Source organism: Uloborus diversus, chromosome 2 (genome assembly GCF_026930045.1).
Source record: "Uloborus diversus isolate 005 chromosome 2, Udiv.v.3.1, whole genome shotgun sequence".
Classification (NCBI taxonomy): Eukaryota; Metazoa; Arthropoda; class Arachnida; order Araneae; family Uloboridae; genus Uloborus; species Uloborus diversus.
Genome location: NC_072732.1, coordinates 163686178 through 163705742, shown reverse-complemented (window position 1 = coordinate 163705742; position 19565 = coordinate 163686178). Strand labels below are relative to the sequence as shown.

The window sequence follows — 19565 nt, the reverse complement described above, 5'->3', positions numbered from 1 at the left end:
AACTCAGCAATTTCGGAATGTTTAACACAGATAAACAGAAGGTTTTGGAGGAATGCCAAATTACAGTACAGTAAATGGAATTAATGAAAATGGAAATAGCGTTAAGTGCTAGTTAGTTGCTGAAAGGAATGATTACGTATTCTTCCAAGTCTTGCTTTTGGGAAAATTTCCAAGCACTTTCGTTAACTAGGGTTACTTCCAAGGCTACGGATTCGAAATCGGACTGATTTTGGGGTAAAGGAGTCGGGAGTTGAAGGTTTAAACTTCCAAGAATTGGAGTCAGTCATTTTCCCTCAAAATCCGCAACTCTGCCAGTACTTGCGGAGTCAGAGTCTGAGTCGAAGTCAATCAGTTTCTTCCAAAGTCCGCAACTCTGCCAGTGCTTACGGAGTCGGAGTCGGATTGATTTTGGGGCAAAGGGAGTCAGAGTCGGAGTCAGTCACTTTCCCTCAAAGTCCGCATGTGTGCCAGTGCTTGCGAAGTCGGAGTCAGGGTAGGAAACGTACTGATTTTGGGGTAAAAGAGTCGAACTCGGGCTGATTTTCGGGTACAGGAGTCGGTGTCGGGATTCGAAGGTTTAAGTTCCAAGAGTCGGAGTCCGACTGATTTTGGGACAAAGGAGTCAGAGTCGCAGTTGGAGTCAGTTATTTTTCCTCAGAGTCCGCAACCCTGTCAGAACTTGTAGAGTCGGAGTCGGACTAATATTGGGGCAATGGAGTCGAAGGAGTTAAAATTTCCGGAGGTGGATTCGGAGCTTTAGTCGATCATTTTCCTTCCGACTCCGCAGCCCTGGTTATTTCCACTGTAAGAATTACAGTCGGATCTCGATAACTCGAAGTCTCAAGCGACCGGCTTAAGCGTTCGAGTTATTTGTCGTTCGAGTTAGGAGAAGTTTCCACAACAGTCTCAAGAGTTTGGGACCCATTCGAGATAAAGAAATATTCCATTTATCAGCTTCGAGTTATCGAGATCCGACTGTAAATATTGGTTCAAAATATTTTTGAGCAAGATTTGAAACATTGATAGCTGTACGCACATGCCCACATTCATTTTTAACCAGCTGAATCTTAAAAAATGGGTTAGCATCATCAGAATTTTAAAAAATTGAGGAAATTTACACAAATGTTAAAGAGTAATACAAATAATGCACATAATTCGTATTTTTATTGTCGTATGCGTCGTTTGATGAAAAGAAGTCGAATCTAAACAATACCTTTTACAGAGTTAGCGTAATATAAAGCTTTTGAGAGTTTGTAAAAAAATCATTTGGCGAAAATTCTCCTGCAATTTTCAATTCAAGAAAAATTCAAAAGTCGAGTCTGGATCCTGTTTTACTGTTTCCCTTTATAAGGGACAGTTTTGACTTCATTTTTTAAGTCTTGGAACTTTTGACTTTTGAAGCGCCCTCTCGCGGAAAAGCTTTACAAAAATTCAGTTGGGAACTTGATTTCACGAGATAAAGACACCAGTCTGGAACTTGATTCACATCTGTTTTACACTGTGCTTCTGTTTGAGTTTGGGATGTTTTTGGATGAGTGTTGTGTATTTCATAGTTGATAATCGTGCATTAAAATATGTTTTAGAAGAAAATTAGTTTCGTTATTAGACTTTCTCTCACGGAACATATATAGGATTACTATCCAGAACAATCACACCCCCCTTTCCCCTCAGGAAAAGAAAATTAACGGTAGAAGTACGCGGCTATAAGAGGTAAGAATTTTTTTATCTGACTTTTTTATTATCCAGTGCCTTACGTATATTGTAAACGTTAAATAGATTTTAGGATGTTTCTATAAACTTCGGGTGTGCAGAGCTATAAATTTCGAAGACAAATGCTTTGCACGGATCAGCCAGAGTATATTAATGTTTTTTAAACAAAGGGGGGGGGGGGGACATTTGTCAATAATACTTCAAAATTCATATATAAGGCAAGATCTTAAAAGTTTTTTTCATCGCTTCCGGCGAAAAATAAAAAGAAAACTTACATTGAAATGTATTTAAAAAAAAGAAAAGTTTATCCTGTTTCTATTCTAAGCATTTCCTTGGTGTATAGATACCGTACGAGTAGTATTGCGTAGTAGTACGAGTTCAGGTTGTTAGAGCATCGTGTTAGAAACGTGAACGTTGTTGGTTCTATCCTACAGCGGGTTTTGTCGTTTTCTAATGCATTTTTTTCTTCGGCTTAATCTTGATCCAAATTTGTGAGAATATGTAATCTAAGTTTTCCCTGCAGGAGTCTGAACCATAATCGTGAACCATAAAAATAATGGGGTTGTTTCCTTCAGTCAGAAGTAGTACTTTTAGTCACTGAAATTGACAGAATAAGCAAAAAAAAAAAAAAAAACTTGGACCCAGAAAATTCTTTTATTTTCCCAACAGTTATTTTTTAATTAATTTTTTTAAAATGTCCGATTTTGCAAACAAGGTGTGATCTTAATGACGTCACAAATGATGCTCTTTGGCTCATTTTGTACCGCGTTTCCACGTCATGATAATCAAGAAACGAATTAAAATTGCGCTCTACGCTTGCTATCAACCGTATCGTTGCCAATACACGTGAGTAATGATGCGATTTAAATATTTTGCTTTGGGAATGGCAACACAGAATGGCATTTTATCATTTGTGATGTCATCGACAAGAAATGTAAACAATGAAAGCGCACCGATTTAAGTAATTTTTTAAACATAATAAACTTAAACAAATTGTTTAAAAAATGGTTAGATCCTATGTTTTTAAGCATGTTTTTTCAGAAAAAAATGCTCTTAAAATTTTGGAAGCGACCCCATTGTGGTATCATAAATAAAACTTTATAATTTTTTTTGGCGCTTTCTTAACACTTCATAGAACTACAAATGTAAGGCATTATAATATTTTATTTTTCCCCACTATCTGAAAAATAGAAAACAATTCACATTGTGACTATTTTTGAAAAATTACCATTAAAAAATCGTATTTTAGAATTACCGCTGTCAAATGCGAATGCTTCGCGCTGGTTAGCTCTTAGATTTGTTATTCTTACGGTTATTTTCACGCCCTTGTTATACTTTACGAGTGCTTTATGATTCACACACACTTTTAAGGGTTTAAAGTATTTTCAGGATAGTTTAACAAGATAATCAAAAGTAAATTTTCTATATTTTATTTTAAATGCCTTTAATGTAAGTCAGCGGTTAGCAACCCGTCGATCGCGATCGACCGGTCGATCTCGAGCCTATTTTAAGTCGATCGCGGCAATATTTTTTCCTTGGTTTCTTTCAGAGTATCATTTTCTGAAACAAAATTAGGCTGAACGTCCAATTTATTTGAAAAATTTCCAAACTTTTTATGTTCATCGGAACTTTTTACGGTCGCTATTTTATCAATTTTAAAACAAGCAATATAATTATGGGGAAAAATATTTCTATGTGAGTTAATAGGTGTTCATATAATTTTATTTTATCAAATTAAAGCAACTATTTAATAAGTATTAGAGTCTATTTTGAAATGATTTGGCCTATAATTTGAAGTCAGCATTATCTCAACTTAACCACGAATACAACACGACCGTTTAACCGCTCCCCCCCCCCCTCCAAGTCGATCTTCGTATTCACCGAACTTGGAAAGCAAATCTTCAGTCAATTTAGGTTGCCGGCCACTGATGTAAGTCTTAATTACCCAAATGTGATTCCCTCACTTGCCCCCACAGTTAGTAAAAAATAAACAAAAAATATTTCTACGCAAACAATAAGTTCACATTTTTGTAGGTTATTTTTTTCAAAATAATAATAATAATAATAATAAAAAAACTGTTGAGGTTTTGGACGTTTGAAACTGGTTTTGGACAGGACAGGTCGTTTTTGCCGTTCAAAATTGGCGGAAAGGGTCTCAAACTGTCCAAAAGTGTACTAAAGCGAGAGAGGTCTAATCTGATCATTTCATATTTACTGAAATGTCTTATATTAAGGATAAATATAAATATTAATTAGTTTTGATAAATGAATATTTCATACCGTTTTTCTCTGAAATGTTGATAGAAAAAAAATATTTTATGTATTTTTTCCCACCCCTCAATCGTTTAAAAACTTCCCAAAATAAGAGTTGTCGTGTTATGAAAATAAAATTGGAAACACTAGTTACCAAAGTAATTAATTTCAATTATGTTTATGGAGTTCAAAGGAATGCTATTAATGCAATTTTTAAAAAATGTTTTCTGCATAGTACTTTTGCACGATGATTTAACATTTTTTTTTTAAATCACAGAATGAAAAATAATGAATTGATGATAAAATGTAAGCACTTATAATTTAAAACCAGCGCAATTTTTATTTTCAATTTATATTTTTAATTTAATGCATTCTGTAAGTAAAAGAAACAAGTAGCTTGATAAATTTTAGAAAAATTGGCAGTATCTTCCTAGAGTAGATCGTGGTAATTTAATTTCAGATATTTTCACTATAAGTGAAAATATCTGAAATTGAAAACCACGATCTACTCTACTATTCACCACTATAGTTAAGAAAAGAAAAACTACTCGAAAGCTGTAAAATAGTCTCAAATATTTTTTTTTCTTCAGATGATAAATTATCATTTATTGAATTTGAAGCAGTTATTGCACTATATTTTGCACCTCACCCCCTTCTACCCTCATTTTCACACATACATATATACGTAGAAAATTTGGCTATTGTAATTAAAAAACAATCCTGTGCACTAATTGAAAATTTTAATGAAGAATTTGCAACTTCTATGTATTATGTAGATTGTAGATTAGAATCAACAATTTTACATACGTTCAAATATATGTACTTCAAGGTTCACATTCAATTAGTTTTTAATGTGAAATATTATTCTGTCTTTAATATTTTAGTTTTTATTACGTCTTTGATATTTTCTCACAAAATACAATTTTACAAACCACATAGTTTTGGACAGTTTTGGACACAAGGGTTTTGGTCAGGAAAGTAAAAACCAAGGTATTCACTGTGGTTTTTACCGTAGTGTACAAAACCTTGCCAACGCTGAAAAAAAAAAAAAAAAACATTTAAAATTGAAGTTTTATTAAAAATAGGTTCTGCAATAATTTTTAAATTTGTCTCCAGCAGTTAGTGTCATTCCCTCACAACAGTCAATTTCCTCTCCAAAATCGCAACGAAATAAATTTGTTTTGTAAAAAGTGCTTTAAGTAAAAGTAAACTTTACAGATAGAAGAGTAGCAAAATATTGCAGCATTTTTGCGTCTTTAATTTGTCGAAAAATTTTACTTGGAATCTATGTGAAAGCATAAAACCAGGTAAGGTTTTATGCATCCGTCATTATTTCACGTCTGTTTTTATAGAAAAAAAAAATCATGCATGGAAACTGAAAAATCATAAGTTACTTCCTCGTTTGAAATTATTTGAAGGCAAATAAACTCGAATATCAGTTAGGCATAACGACTAAGAATACAATTTTAATGAATTCGTCGTTCAGTGAAGGAAAGACTAATCTTGGTTTTCAATTTGTAATACTGAACAAAACCACTGGACTCGCAGGTCAGTTTCGCGGGTCACATGTAGGACGCGGGCCATAAATTGGGCACCAGTGGTTTATTCAAACACAATATTTAATCTTAAAATTGACTCACCACTTTCAATATCCTTTGAGGCCTGAAGACCAGAACATACTGCTTCAAGGGCTTGCAGGTCGCACCTGGTGCTTGCCACATCCCACGACAAGAGACCTGGAAAAGATTTAAAATAGAAATTATTTCATACTTGCGGCTCTTGGAAACAAGCAGAAAAAACGAAACATACACATTTTATTATTTTTATATTATATAACCCATACATTTTCGTCTTTAAAAAAATTATTCGACAAAAATTAAAATAAAAGTTGCCTCTAAAAAAACTATTCGAGTCTACTTCGTAATATATAAAGAATAGGAAGTGAAGAAACAAGTGTTAATAACTATTGAAGGCATGGTATGGTAATCAGATTTAATCTAAAGTAAAAATAAGGATAGAAATTTGAAAAAGAACATCTGGAGCAGTGGCGTATATAGCACCCCCTCTACTCCCGCAGCGCGGGGGGGGGGGGGGGTGGCACAAGAGATAGGAAGGCGCACTATCTGAAAAAATAACGCTATGTTGGAATTAAAACAAATAATTCTTTTGGGGGTCGCACTTATAAAATTTTGCGGGGGCGGGGAGGCGGGGTACGCTACTAAGCTACTAGTCTAGAGATTTTTTAAAAAATTCAATGAATACTTTTGAAAAATGTTAGTTTATCATGAGATTAGAGAACTATGCATTTTCGGGATTTTTTGGTAAGATTTGTGAAATTAGCTAAGTCGCAGAGTTAAGAAGTAGGAATTTGAGATGAAAATTGAGCGAATTTTTAAGCATTCCATTTTTTAGTTGGGTAAAATGTGGTCAATGATCTTATGGAGGTACATGTTCCCGCTCCAAGGCGAACTTTTTAAAAAGTAAGTTTTAAGTAAGTGGATTTCAAAAGTGTGTGGCTTTGCATTGAACGTTTTCTAGAGAACACTAGCCGCAAAGATAAATTATCACATTCGCCTCAATGGATTTATTTTGATTATTTTGGTGGTTACCTGGCTTTCTTAGGGGGGAATTACGGATATTTTTATTTCAAGTCTTACATTCAAGTTCAAACCAACACTGTTATTCATCGTATTTGAAAAAGAAAACTATTAAATCAATTTTATTTTCACTGAATTTACAGTCCAATTTTCTCAGGGAAAACCTCGACTACTTTGCGGATGCCTCATGTCTGATTTGATTTTATCAAAATAGGGATGGTCGGTGATTATTATTTATTTTGAAAATCAGGATTGATTTCTATAGCAAAGTTTATAACCGTACTGAACGAAGTAGAAAGATGAAAGCTGGAAATGCGAATCAACATCGACAGAGACAAAGAGACAGCAAGTACCTGGTTGAAATTGAAAATATCGGAAAATGCTCACCTTCAACCTATCCCCCTTGAAAATCAAAATTGATTTCTATAGCGAAGTTTATAACCACACTAAACAAAGTAGAAGGATGAAAGCTGGAAATGAGAATCAACATCGACAAAGACAAAGAGACAGCAAGTACATGGTTGAAATTGAAAATATTGGAATGTGCTCATCCTCAACCTATCCCCCTTGAAAATCAGGATTGATTTCTATAGCGAAGTTTATAACCACACTAAACAAAGTAGAAGGATGAAAGCTGGAAATGCGAATCAACATCGACAAAGACAAAGAGACAGCAAGTACATGGTTGAAATTGAAAATATTGGAAAGTGCTCATCCCCTCAGCCTATCAACCCTTTTCAAAGTAGAATAGTTTGAGGGTGTTGAGAGCTGCTTTCAAGAACTGACAGTACACAAAACATATATTTACTTTTTACGTGTTAAATTCCTCAGTAGTGTCAACGATCTCATCTTCTATACTGCCGTGGTTAAGTAAAGGGCAGTTTCTGCAAATTTTACATTCTTTGTCTTTTTGCATTTTTGTCATCCATTGTGCGTTAGCTTTATTGTACACTAGTGGTACCCGCATGGCTTTTCCTGTAGTAGAAAAATTAAAAGGTTTTTTAGTTCGTCTGTATATTTACAAATAATGTATGGTGATTTTCTCGCCAATTGGCTAGCCCATGTTACGGTTCCACGTTATGATAACTTGGTAATTTACTCGTGCATCTTATGATAGTTTTGGTCTTGAAAATGCTCTTAAAATTGGAATAAAAAAAGAACAAAATCGAATTTTCGAAAAATCGCTTCGAGGTGCACGCTACAAACTAACTTTGTGCCAAATTTCATGAAAATCGGCCGAACGGTTTAGGCGCTATGCGCGTCACTGAGATCCAGACATCCCGACAGAGAAACTTTCAGCTTTATTATTAGTAAAGAAGCTTACTTATTTGGTTTCCGCTGAAAAAAAAGCGCGGAAAAAAAATTAATTTGACTTTTGACATCTTAAATTCAAATTATGTTTTCGCAATCACGAGTGTGTGTATATAGGCCTCCGTGTTTATGTGTGTGTGTGCGTGGGGGGGGGGATGTTTCTTTGTGTGTGGGGGGTATTTTTGTTTGTGTGTGTGGGTATGTGTATGTGTGTGTAGGCATGTGTGTTTGTGTGTAGGGGAGGGTAGTTGTGTGTTTGTGTGGGGGGGGGTATGTTTAGGTGTGGGTAGTTGTGTGTTTGTGTGTATGTGTAGGTGTGTATGTGTTTGTATGTGTGTGTTTGTTAGTGTGCGTGTATATGTGTGTGCATATGTGTATGTAGGTGTGTGTGCGTGCGTATGTGTGTGTGTAGGCAAGTGGCGCAATCTGGAGACGGTTTTGGGCTAGAGGAGCAACATCGTGAGGCGATCGGCCGACGCGACGGTGGTGCTGCAGAGGCAGGAGGGAGGAAAATAAAATCATAGGACATCAAAACAGTCAAGTGAGAACAATAAGCAATGTGATTGCTCAAAAAAAAATCCGTCAAATTCCAGCATTTTTCTTCGGTTAGTATTGAATCCAAAACGCGTTTCTTCAAATATCTCGAAAAATCTTACAGAACTGCCGTTTACCTGCCCACAGCAGAATAACGCAAAAGCCGAGCCTGATTTCGTGATTGTTTCGCTCTACTGTACCTCCAATAAAGACCACCTCCCAGAAGGATTTCTGAAAGTGGTTGGGCCGCGTTTGGATGTCTGTTGTATTTCTACGAACGCTACAAGTGAGTGGCAACACATCAAACTGGGCACCGACTCATGCAATCAATCTAACAATGGATTCACTCCATCAACCATCGAATCTATGCTGTGCTGCATGGGAGCTCTATCGAATTGTTATCGAATTGTAGTATTTACTCAAAGTTAATTGTTTCTTATGTGTGCTAAATGTTAGTAATAAACGTGTTTCTTGTGCTACCTTGGAATTATCTAATCAATACGCGGAACTCGGACACTTACGTCACAACAATGTCTGGCTTAGGGAACAACTAAGAAAGCCAGGTAAGTTGTTAACAACGTGCCACAACTACTACCTCACCCCTTGTTATCATAGCAATGACTGCAGCACCGATATTAGAATTCTGGATCTTCTCGTTCCTCGTCAAATATGTTACCCCGGCGTTACATTTTATTAAAAACTGGTTCTTAATTTATAATAGAGTACTACCTTTAAAAGAAAAAGCTAATATTGTTGCATATCCTCTGTGTTTATCAAACCTTCAATCATATTTGTTCTAAATATAAAAATTTTTTTTTGCCATCTTTGAAGGATCTTCAGTGGGACACACACCATCCCAAATTATTCCTTTTACTTCAAAGGATAAGGCTTCTGTTTCTAACTAAGTGTCCTGTGGTTTTAATTACGTTTCACAATTGTTTTTAAATTAATATTTTAATCTTATTCAAAACTAGTTTCACTATATTGTCTCGGCCGGCTATTTAAAACTTGTAATTGTTCATGTCGGCAATGGTTTCAAAATTTTAGAAACTTTATTTCTCCAAGCTCCTTTACCATTTTAGTAAATCTTTTCTTCCTTTTATCTTCTTCAAACTATTATTTTGCTCAGCAAGGCCGTCCGTATGGAAGGGAAAGTTTAGAAACTATCTTAAAATTCTTTATGCTGAAAACGAAATTTAATATGCTTACACATTTGACATTATTCCTCATCAGATATACATTTGAAGCATCCCCCCCCCGTCCTTCTTCCCTTTAAATAAGCTGTAGATGACTAGATACACAAATTAAATTTGATTGATCATAATCATAAGTTTATCAAAAAATGTTTGATATAGCTCTTTCCGAAATAAAAGTTTGGTTGGGGCCTTGTTTCTCAGTATTGCCAAGAGGACCATTAAAATCAATGAAACCAATCAAATCAAATTCAACGAAAATTATTTTCGTTCCGAAAAACGAAAGCGGCAAAAGTAATAATGAGAAAGAAATAGAGTTAAAAAAAGACAGAAATCCTCTGAATCCAACTAACTCGATTCAATTCTAAAAATTCAACTTGATGCCCAGTCAGCGTAACGGCAAAGTTCTATTAAAAGCAGGGGAATAAAACTTTCTGACCGTTTGGGCCGTCCCATAAATCGTCGGGACATGGAATTTTTGAAGAATACTAAAAGCCAAGCACACAGAGAGAATATCTAAAACGAAATCTTTTGCTTAGCTGGGCCATGAATGACGATGACTGACTCTGCTTCTGTTGTGAAAAGGCTATTTGAGCGTGGATGACTGAGCGTTCTGCTCGCACGAAGCTCTGCGAACGTGGAAATAATGTTTCAGCGATCGTGTTTCTTCGGGTTGAGCAATCTCCCTGTAATTTCTATTCTATTCTATTCAAGAGTCACAACTGACTTCAACTGTATTTTATGTCGAGGTCTGCATACTAGTGCCTTGCCTCCATTATTTTATATACCGATAGATGGCAGCACCATCACCGGATCGAACAGTTAATGAGAATTTAGAACTAGTCCAAGAGCTAATAGCTACCTGGTACTAGCACCCCCAGAGGTATCGTTTCACTTGGAGGACATTGAGACCACGAGCATATTTAACGTCGCCCAGTCCCCTTTAATGACGACGGTGGGTCTTCGACCAGCGGGGATCGAACCCGAGCCCCTCCGGCCCCGAGTCCAATGCCCTACCGATCAGGCTACCACGGCCCCTCCCTGTAATTTATAATTGCTCAGAAGCGTGAAGTGTTCGGACAAGTTACCGCTGCCATGAGTGAAATGAAGTAATTATTTCTTCATTTATTTCGTTTTTCATGCTCTTTGAAAAATGCTGTCTTTCTGATTTTCCGAAAGGGGGCGTTCAAAAATGATGTCGCGCTTTGAGGGGGAGCGAGTTTCATGAAATTGTGAGTTTGTGACAAGGAGGAGGGTGGGGGTAGAAAAAATGTGACATATATTACACTTTTTTCAGAACAATATGCTCATGTGACATGTGACCGAGGAGAGAGGGTAAGGTGGAGCTTGACACTTTGTGACAAAAGAGGGGGAGGGAGAGGGTCACATTTGTAGAGAAAAAGTGTGACATCTTTTCTGTACCTCAGAGCTAGACTGACGTAAGTCAAAAAATTGCGATTTTCCGTTTATTAGTGCATTGTAAGTACGAGTAGTAGCCTATTCCGCATCAATCTATGTGAACGTAATTCATAAATAAAGATCCTTTTAAATTTTTCTGCCGGATTAAAAGAGCGCACGTCTCTTCTTTTGCAGAAAAAAAGTTTTCCTTTCTCCTGTAAAATTACCATAGCGTGACATGCGTCCTTCTGGCTCTGAGGTACCGATTTACTGACAGCCCCAAAGTTAGCGAGGAAGCTATTGTTTAACACGGTGGTGCTCAACCGTTTTCTACAGAAGAGCTGAACCGCTTCGCATATTAAAATGACTCTCACGGCCCAGAACACATATGAAGTTTCAAAATATTTGTAAATTTTCTAAGTAACACGAGAAAGCACGGAATTGGAAAGAAATTTGTAAGTCAAGAACTGTTGTTCTCGTTACTTGATGTTAGCGAAACCTGTGTGAGTTGATTACCTGCGGTGCACTACTTAAGTGGTCAACTTAAACAGGTGATCAACTTACAGAGGTTGATTTATATGAAAAGGATTAATTCCGTGTCTGAAAAAAAAAGGTCAACTTTGACAGGTGGTCAACTTTACAGGTTTCACTGTACTCTGTTTTCCAGAGACTAATTTCTGAATATATGGCCCACTGAAGAGTGTTTATTCGTAACTTCCGTTCGTGAATCCTTTATATTTAACTAGCAAAAATACCCGGCGTTGCCTGGGTCAGTAATAATTGTGAGAAACAATCGCTACTTTCTTTCGTTTTCTGTTTTAACTGAAAAAACTCAACACACCGCTATGACGTGATTAAAAATCGAGCTTCTTCCTTACCCATAAAAGTAAAATAGCAATAAGTATAAAGAACGAATGAGTATTCATTTAGAAACGAAAGCACGAATTGAAGCAGATAAAAATGTGAAGAATTTCCAAAATATGAACTGACAAAAACAAAGATCACTAAAAAACCGTGCGCTTTATTTAATTAAGTAGTACACACACACACACACACACACACACACACAAAAAGCTCTCTACTATGTTTTTTTAAGTGTGCAAAAAGTAGAATTTCCAAATGCTTAAATGACTTCAAACTCATGTTTGCTCCGGAGAAGCCTTGATTCAAAATTTTCATTATGATTACTTTTAATATTGCTGTTGTAAGGCAACGATTTTTCGTAACAATGTGTTTTATATTTAATCATTAAATGGGGAAATTACATGACATTTACTGTTTTCCATCATAACGTTTCTAAACAAAGTTTTTTTAGGAATAACTTATAGCCTAAGTTGCTCCCTGATAATGTAGCTATCTATGATGAAAAAATAGTTTAAATCGGTTTAGTGGTTTTGAAGATTACCCCGGACATACATACATAATTACACACAGAAGTAGCCATCTATGTATAAAGATATGAAATGATGCATAGTAAACTTAGTAATGCTATATTTCATATTTTGTCTTTCAAATCGCTCTATGCGTCAGCAAGTAAATATGAAAACTTGCCATCAACTGTCTTCTAATTTAGTATTTTCTTTTGAGCAGTGTTGATGAGAAAATCAAGATAACTGTTTTCATTTTTAAAAACATAGCATCTTTCAAAATCTAGCTCAATAATTCATTTTAATGCAAACTCTAAATTTCGACTGGCAGCTGCAAATGTACAAAAGTTAATCCAACTTAAAGAATTTTTATAATTGCTAGAATCAGAAGCAGAATTTTCAAACATGAAAACAATCAAACACACAAAAAATTATGTACATTTTAATAGTAAGAGAGGCACAACTAAAGAAATATTCGTTGCAGAATTCAAATTAAATAATGTCCGAGCCATAACTAAAACAATGCTTTTCCAAATTCAACTGAATTACTTTCAATAAAATTTACCCAAAATTCTCAAATATCTATTGAAGAAGATAAGGTCGAAACGTGCAAACAAATCTTTGATTCGAAAGAAGTCGCCTTTAAAACATAGCTTTAAAGACGAAATAAAAGAATAAAAACTCTTTATGCAACAGAAGAACTCTTTTACCAAATGCCATTAAAGCAAGAACTAATTTCAACTCAATTAGAACATTGCGGAAAATAAACAAATATTCCATTTTATCTTATCCAATTTTCCTTTTACAAAACCATGCTGTTGCATTATAAATTTTTCATTCTTAGCCTTCAAAATGTTCTTTCGCCGTTTGGATTTCCAAAAGTTGATTCAATCAACTAATGGGCTTGTTGCCGCCAGTGGTCTACATTTACCCACATCAAGACCAAGAGAGAAATCCTACCAGACTATATTTGATCAAATCATAATCAAGTTTCGGATTCTGTTGGCACGTGTCCCGCTTCCATTAAAAGCATGGGTTTATTGTGTTAAAAGATGTACATTAAGTTCGAAGTCAATTAAGTGCAGGGCTGATTAATTCTTGTCAGATGCAACCATCAACTTCTGTAATTAAATGCTGTTGGAGAAAATGATCGATAAATGGCTGGTATCAATATTCTTCAGTCTCCTAGTGAGGGGTTCTATATATAGAAAGCAGACTCGGCCACCGAATAGATAATTACTTCATTGCGAAAACGATCATTTTTTTTTTTGTAACAACTGTTATTGAACCAATTGCAACGTTTTTGTGTCTTACTCTTTCGTCAGTTGTCGTAATTAGGGACTGTAAGTAACAATTATTTTTCAACATATTTGACCCATCCCCCATTGTCGCAAAGTGTCACATTTCATCATACCCCCTCCCCTTGTCTCACGTTATTCTATGTTTTACAAAAATATTTTCATTTCAATCAAAATGTGTGATGTCACACTTTTTATCTCCCCAAATCCTCCGCTTTGTCACAAGTTGTCGCAAATTCATGACTTCCCTCCAACGCAGAGACTGACATAATTTGTGGATCAATCCTTAGTTGTTATTCTTTTGACTTTTTGGCTTCATTTAAACCTTGAACAGTGCTTGAACTATTCTTAAAAGAAATATGTGTTACCTGCGGAATAGCTGTCAAGTCAAAAATCATAGTTCTTAGAAAAAAGCAATTGAAAAATGCCGACTTTTGGAAAATCAGATGTTTACACTCAAAATAAGTAGCTCAGTGCTCTATTACGTACATTTTTGGAATTTTCTATTGTTGAATATGAAGCATTAAGTGCTTGATTGTGATGTTGTTGTTTTGTGCCAACTAGGCTGGCAATTTGGGGTGCAGTGCTTCACTTTTTCAACCGTACCGTAATTTGGTGTTAAGTTTGACTTCTACAGAACACACACGCCATTAGGACCCGTTTTGTAGGGTAGGCAACCATTCGCAGCTCAACTGCACATTAGTCGCATTTACATGAGACTTTTGTACCTCGCATTTCCTCGCTCCAACTCCGAGAAAAGAACCGGTCGAAAAGTATACCGTTCACATGCAAAAAGAGTTTGTACCCTGTTTCCGAGAAAGCGGGTTTACCCGGCATCCTTAGCGGCTATGCCCAGCTAATAAAAAACTCGTTTCGCGATCTGCATTCTGGGTAAAAACCCCACATTTAATTCAGTCGATAGCAAGAGGAAGAAAGATCCACATTTACCCCGGAAATAACCGGCATACGGTTAAAAGCAAGTTTTTTTCCTGGGTAGGAAAGGTCCATGCAAACGTTGCTATTCATGTAAAGAAAGAACAGGAGAGAGAAATGGCATCCATGCCCGAGCATGAGGGTTCAAACCCGAGAACTCTCCATCACAGTTAGACTTTCCTGACCACTAGACAAGAGGGCGGATTCTGATTATGATAAAACGCGTATTACCACAAATATATGAATGGGGCAGTCTGATCATTAAATGACATTTAAGCGCTTTCATTTCGAGAAATTTCTAAAATTGTTAAATTTTGTACGCGGCCTTAAAATGTTTTCATTAATATGCGTTGATGGTTAAAAATAATTAAATAAATGGGAAAACTTTTACGGTTATTCTTCAAGTTTCCTTTATGATGGAAGAAGTATGGGTAGGATAAAAATGAAAAGTGGTGCAGAGACAACGCGTCTAACCAGTGAAGAACTCAAAGTTTTCTAGTTGTTTCTTTTTAGGAATTGCAAAAAAGAAAGTTATTGTTCCAGTTTATCAAAAAAAAAAAAAACCTTTTTTTTTTACTGAGGTGTGTTAGTTTATTGGTCGGACATCTCAATTCGCTTTACAGATCTAAACTGCTTTCTAATAAATAAATATACTCTCAGGACGAAATTTGGATTTAGTTCTCTCTACATCAAGAAAAAATTTACACTGTTGAGGGTAAAATTAAATTATGAATTCCTGGATTAGGATTACTGAATGTAAAAGTTTAAACTAGTAATTTTAGTTATAAGTTTTATTTGTTTACATTGCGTGACTCCTATTACTGTTAGTATTTCATAAATCAATTATTTACACTTCAAACAAATGATATTACTTTTCGATTATTACAAGCACAGCCTATATGAGCCTATTTGTGGCGATTGTGATACCGAACCCACTAATCGCATGTATTAATTATGCTTGAAAAATCTGTACTTAACGTTAATACAGAGGGATTACTTATGAAGTTATAATTTTTAACGCTTAAGAAGAACTCTCCAACCTGATAACTATGGCACAGTAAAAAAAAAAAAAAAAAAAAATCGAACTGGAAACCCCTATAACCACCACAATTCCAACTTCTGCCACTTTCTGTAATATGTATCATAACTTTATATGTTTCGAAGCCTTAATATAGTTTTCTATTTTGCTACCAAGGCGATGAAACATAAACTAGATGTTATTTAAACCAGTGATTCTCAACCTTTTTTTTTTTTTTTTTTTTATCCGCGGACCAGCTATAGCTTATGAAAGAAATTCGCGGTCCGGTGATATTCTATTTTCTTCGTATTTTCCTATCTTTCTTTCTATTTTTTCTCTCCACCAGCCTCATCGCTTATTGTTAAAAACCTGATTCTCTCCCCCCCCCCCCTCCGGATCAGTAAGGATATTTTCTTTTTTTATTTTTATTATTATTATTTTATTTTTTTTTGCGAAAAAAAAATAAATAAAAATTCGAGGACTGTTAAAGACTCGTGAAATTTTTTTGCAAACGACTGATTTTTTTCCCATCTTTACAATGTACTATAATAATAACAAATGAATTAATAAACATGTAAATAAAATACTAAGCGTTGCTGAAAAATCATTGAAAAGTTTAAAAGTAATAAAAAATTCAAGTTAAAATGAATAGGATATTTGTTTTCCATTATCATAGTGCTTTCTTTTTTTGAAAAAGGATTTTTTTTAACGTGGACGAGCAAAAATCTTTGTGGACCAGCAAAATTTTTCTGCCGACCGTCGGAAAATCGCTGAATTAAGCTACTTTTTTCTAAAAAAAAAAAAAAAAACCCATACACACACACAAGCCCCTTAGTGCTGCACAAATGTATTTTTAACGTTGTTTTATCTAATTATACTTTCGCTTTACTTAAAATTTTAAGTTTTACTTAAACAATAATTTAACTTCCTTATATATACAGTGGCTCCCAAAAAAGTGTTCGTACACCTACGACTTTCAATGAAATAAGCCCCTATCCAATGGTAAGAATTAATTTTTTGGAATAGGTTTTTAATTATAAGATCTATGACTAATTTTTAAAAAACTACATGAAAAATTTTAATGAAATATTTAAATTAATTTTTTTTAAAAACCAAAAAGTGAAGGAAATTATGTCTCACAAAAGTCTTCGTACACTTTAAAAAATGTCTATAATATAAACTAACTATAATCTAACTTTTTATTAAGTTATTATTTAGTAAAATGTCATTCAACATCCACAACAGTTTTTGAATGCGTGCGAATAGATTCAAAGTTTTTTTCCTTTATTTTTTGGGTAATTTCTGAGTAAATGTTCAATCCCACTTCGAGTCTTATTGTTTCTAGCTCTCTTTTCGTTTAAAAGCCGTATTTTCGTAATCTAGACTCCTGATATCTCTAAATATGTTACATTAGGTTCAAATCTGGAGATTGAGGGAATTTTTTCTAAACTTTAGAGACTAAACTTATTTTCGAGACACTAGACACGAACGTTAAAAACCGTGTGCTTGTTATCGTTATCTTAATAAAAAGCAAAGTTGTTTGCGATAACCAAATTTTTGGCTAAGAGTTTAAAATTGTTTTTTTTTTCTTAATATATAAATAAACAGCATGATTCATTATTTCATCAAAGAATTTCAAATTACCAAGTCCTGATGCTGATATGCACCCTCACACAAAAACACTTTCACCGCCCTGATTAACTGATTCAACTAAGTTCTTAAGATTAAGTTTCCTCATTTTTTCTTGTATTTACAATTATACAAAAATTCAACCAAAAAGGTAGAATTTTTTCATCTGTAAGTAAGACGTTATTCCAAAACGTTTTGAGCTTATTTATCAGTGATTTTGCTACGAAAAGCGTAAGATTTCTGTTTTTCGCACGAACAAGGAAATTTCTGCGGGATGAGGTCCCATTTAATCCATCTAATCAGACAACTTAGCGAAAAGGTGAAAATTTAATGTAAAATGTTTCATTAAATTCTGCAGAAACTTTTACAGCACTGAAATGCATATTTTTCATAAATTTTTTAACTGTACATCTCCGGTCACGCTTTGTTAACTATGCCGGTTGACCTTTTCTTACCTTGTTTTCGATCCGATTTCTTACTTTAAAGTATTTTACCAATCACTTTACTATAGAATAGAATAAATTAACTAATTTAGAGACATTTCAAACCAATTTACCGCTACTGTGAGGAAAAAATTCGAATTTCGAATGGTGTTTGTTGTTTTTTTTACGAATACCAGCCATTTTAAAGCAATAAGCAAAATACTGAAGAATAAATAAACAAAAAATTAAAGCCAAATGACTTTTAAGTACCGACACAATGCAAAAATAATAAAAAACTACAGATATGATAATTTTAATCATGAATTTATTCGAAAATGTTTGAGTGTGCGATAATTTTTGTGGCGTGTTATTTCCCTGTTTTTCGGCTCATTTCAAAAAGATGATCCTTCAGTATTTTGAAAAAAGTACAGGGTTCTATTTAGAATGAGATAGGAATGATGAGAAAAAATATTGAACTTCATATTCGAATTCAGCTTCGCGTACTTTGGTTTTGCTAAAAAATTTCAAAGTGTGCGAACACTTTTGGGAGCCACTGTAGCTGAGGACCATACCAAAACCTTGAGGAACAAACAGCAGGGGTGCCCATCCTCCCCCCCCCCAAGTTCGATGGCACTAATCCCCCCTCCCCAACAAATTTTTATCAACCAACTTTCCCTTTTTATTTTTTCAGTTTTTAGCTCTCTTTTTTATTTTATTTATTTTTAAAAAATATTTTTTAGTTGCTTATTTATAAATTTTTTAAAAATTATTATTATTATTTTACAAAGGTTCTGTTCTACGCCAATGACATGCACACACACACACACATACAAACTAAATAAATGAAATGAAATATAAACAGAATAAAATAAAATAAATAGTTTAAATCAAAAATAAATCAATAAATATATTTAAATAAATAAATAAATAAAATTTTTTAAAATCCCCCCACCCCAAATTTTGATGGCGCAACTGAAGCAATAATCCCTCCCTGTGGGCATCCCTGACAAACAGAGAAGCAGTGTAATAGGAAAACACACACACACACAAAAAAAAAAAAAAAAAAAAAAAAAACTGAAAGAAAATCGGCCGTAAAAGAACCTATCTATGAAATATTAAGAATAATCCACTACAAAAATCTTTTCGCAGACAGCAAATTCTTCTACTGGTGTATTACGCCGCCCGCTACCATAAGAACACGTAGCAAGTATTTATGAGCCTTATCCCTTTGTTCTGCTACCCAACGGGTTCTGTTGATATAAAATCCTGTTTCTTGGTCTATAAAAGTGACTCACACAGGCATTGTACTTGCAAATACATGTTTTTCGTCGTCTGAGGAATGAGGATTTCCTTTTTCGAAGCTTGCCTGGTTGATTATGCTGCATCCCCAAATGCGTATAATGAACGTCTCTTGAGCGTCTATTCCAGATTTCTTTTTTATATAGGAAAAGGTAAGAGGTGGTTTTGAGTGCACTGGTGTGGTCAAGCCCGTATTTAGACTGCTCAGGCAGAGGGTGATTTTTTCTTTCTTTCCGTTTTTTACCACTGTAGATTTGCAGTGAGGCTAATGCGATGCAGGAAATCATTTTTTCTGCGTCCAGCAGGGGAGCTCTGTCCTAAAGTTTTTTTGTTAGATGAAACATTTTCAATTGGACGAATGAAATTCTGATTTTAACCGAATGATAAAATATGATCATGCACAGTGTACATATTACCAAATACACAACACCTAATGAGAAGAAATTTTAAGCATCATTGAAAAACAATTTAAAAAATTGAAAAAAAAAAAAAAAAAACAATGTTTCAATATCTATCTCCAAGTTTGCCAAATCGTCAGCAAAAATTGTCGAATAAGAATGTTTCTTGGGAGGTCATAGTGACCTCCCGTGACTTTCCCTAGTG

At 34.7% G+C, this 19565-nt stretch overlaps 1 protein-coding gene across 1 annotated transcript in view; it reads right to left on the bottom strand.

The window, feature by feature from the left end:
* LOC129216640 (microtubule-associated protein futsch-like) overlaps positions 1 to 19565 on the bottom strand; it is a 92973-nt gene that overhangs the window by 24198 nt on the left and 49210 nt on the right. Inside the window, exon 2 of the mRNA XM_054850857.1 lies at positions 5604 to 5699. Within this exon, the coding sequence (XP_054706832.1) occupies positions 5604 to 5699 (96 nt within the window). The remainder of the gene's footprint in view (positions 1 to 5603; positions 5700 to 19565) is intronic.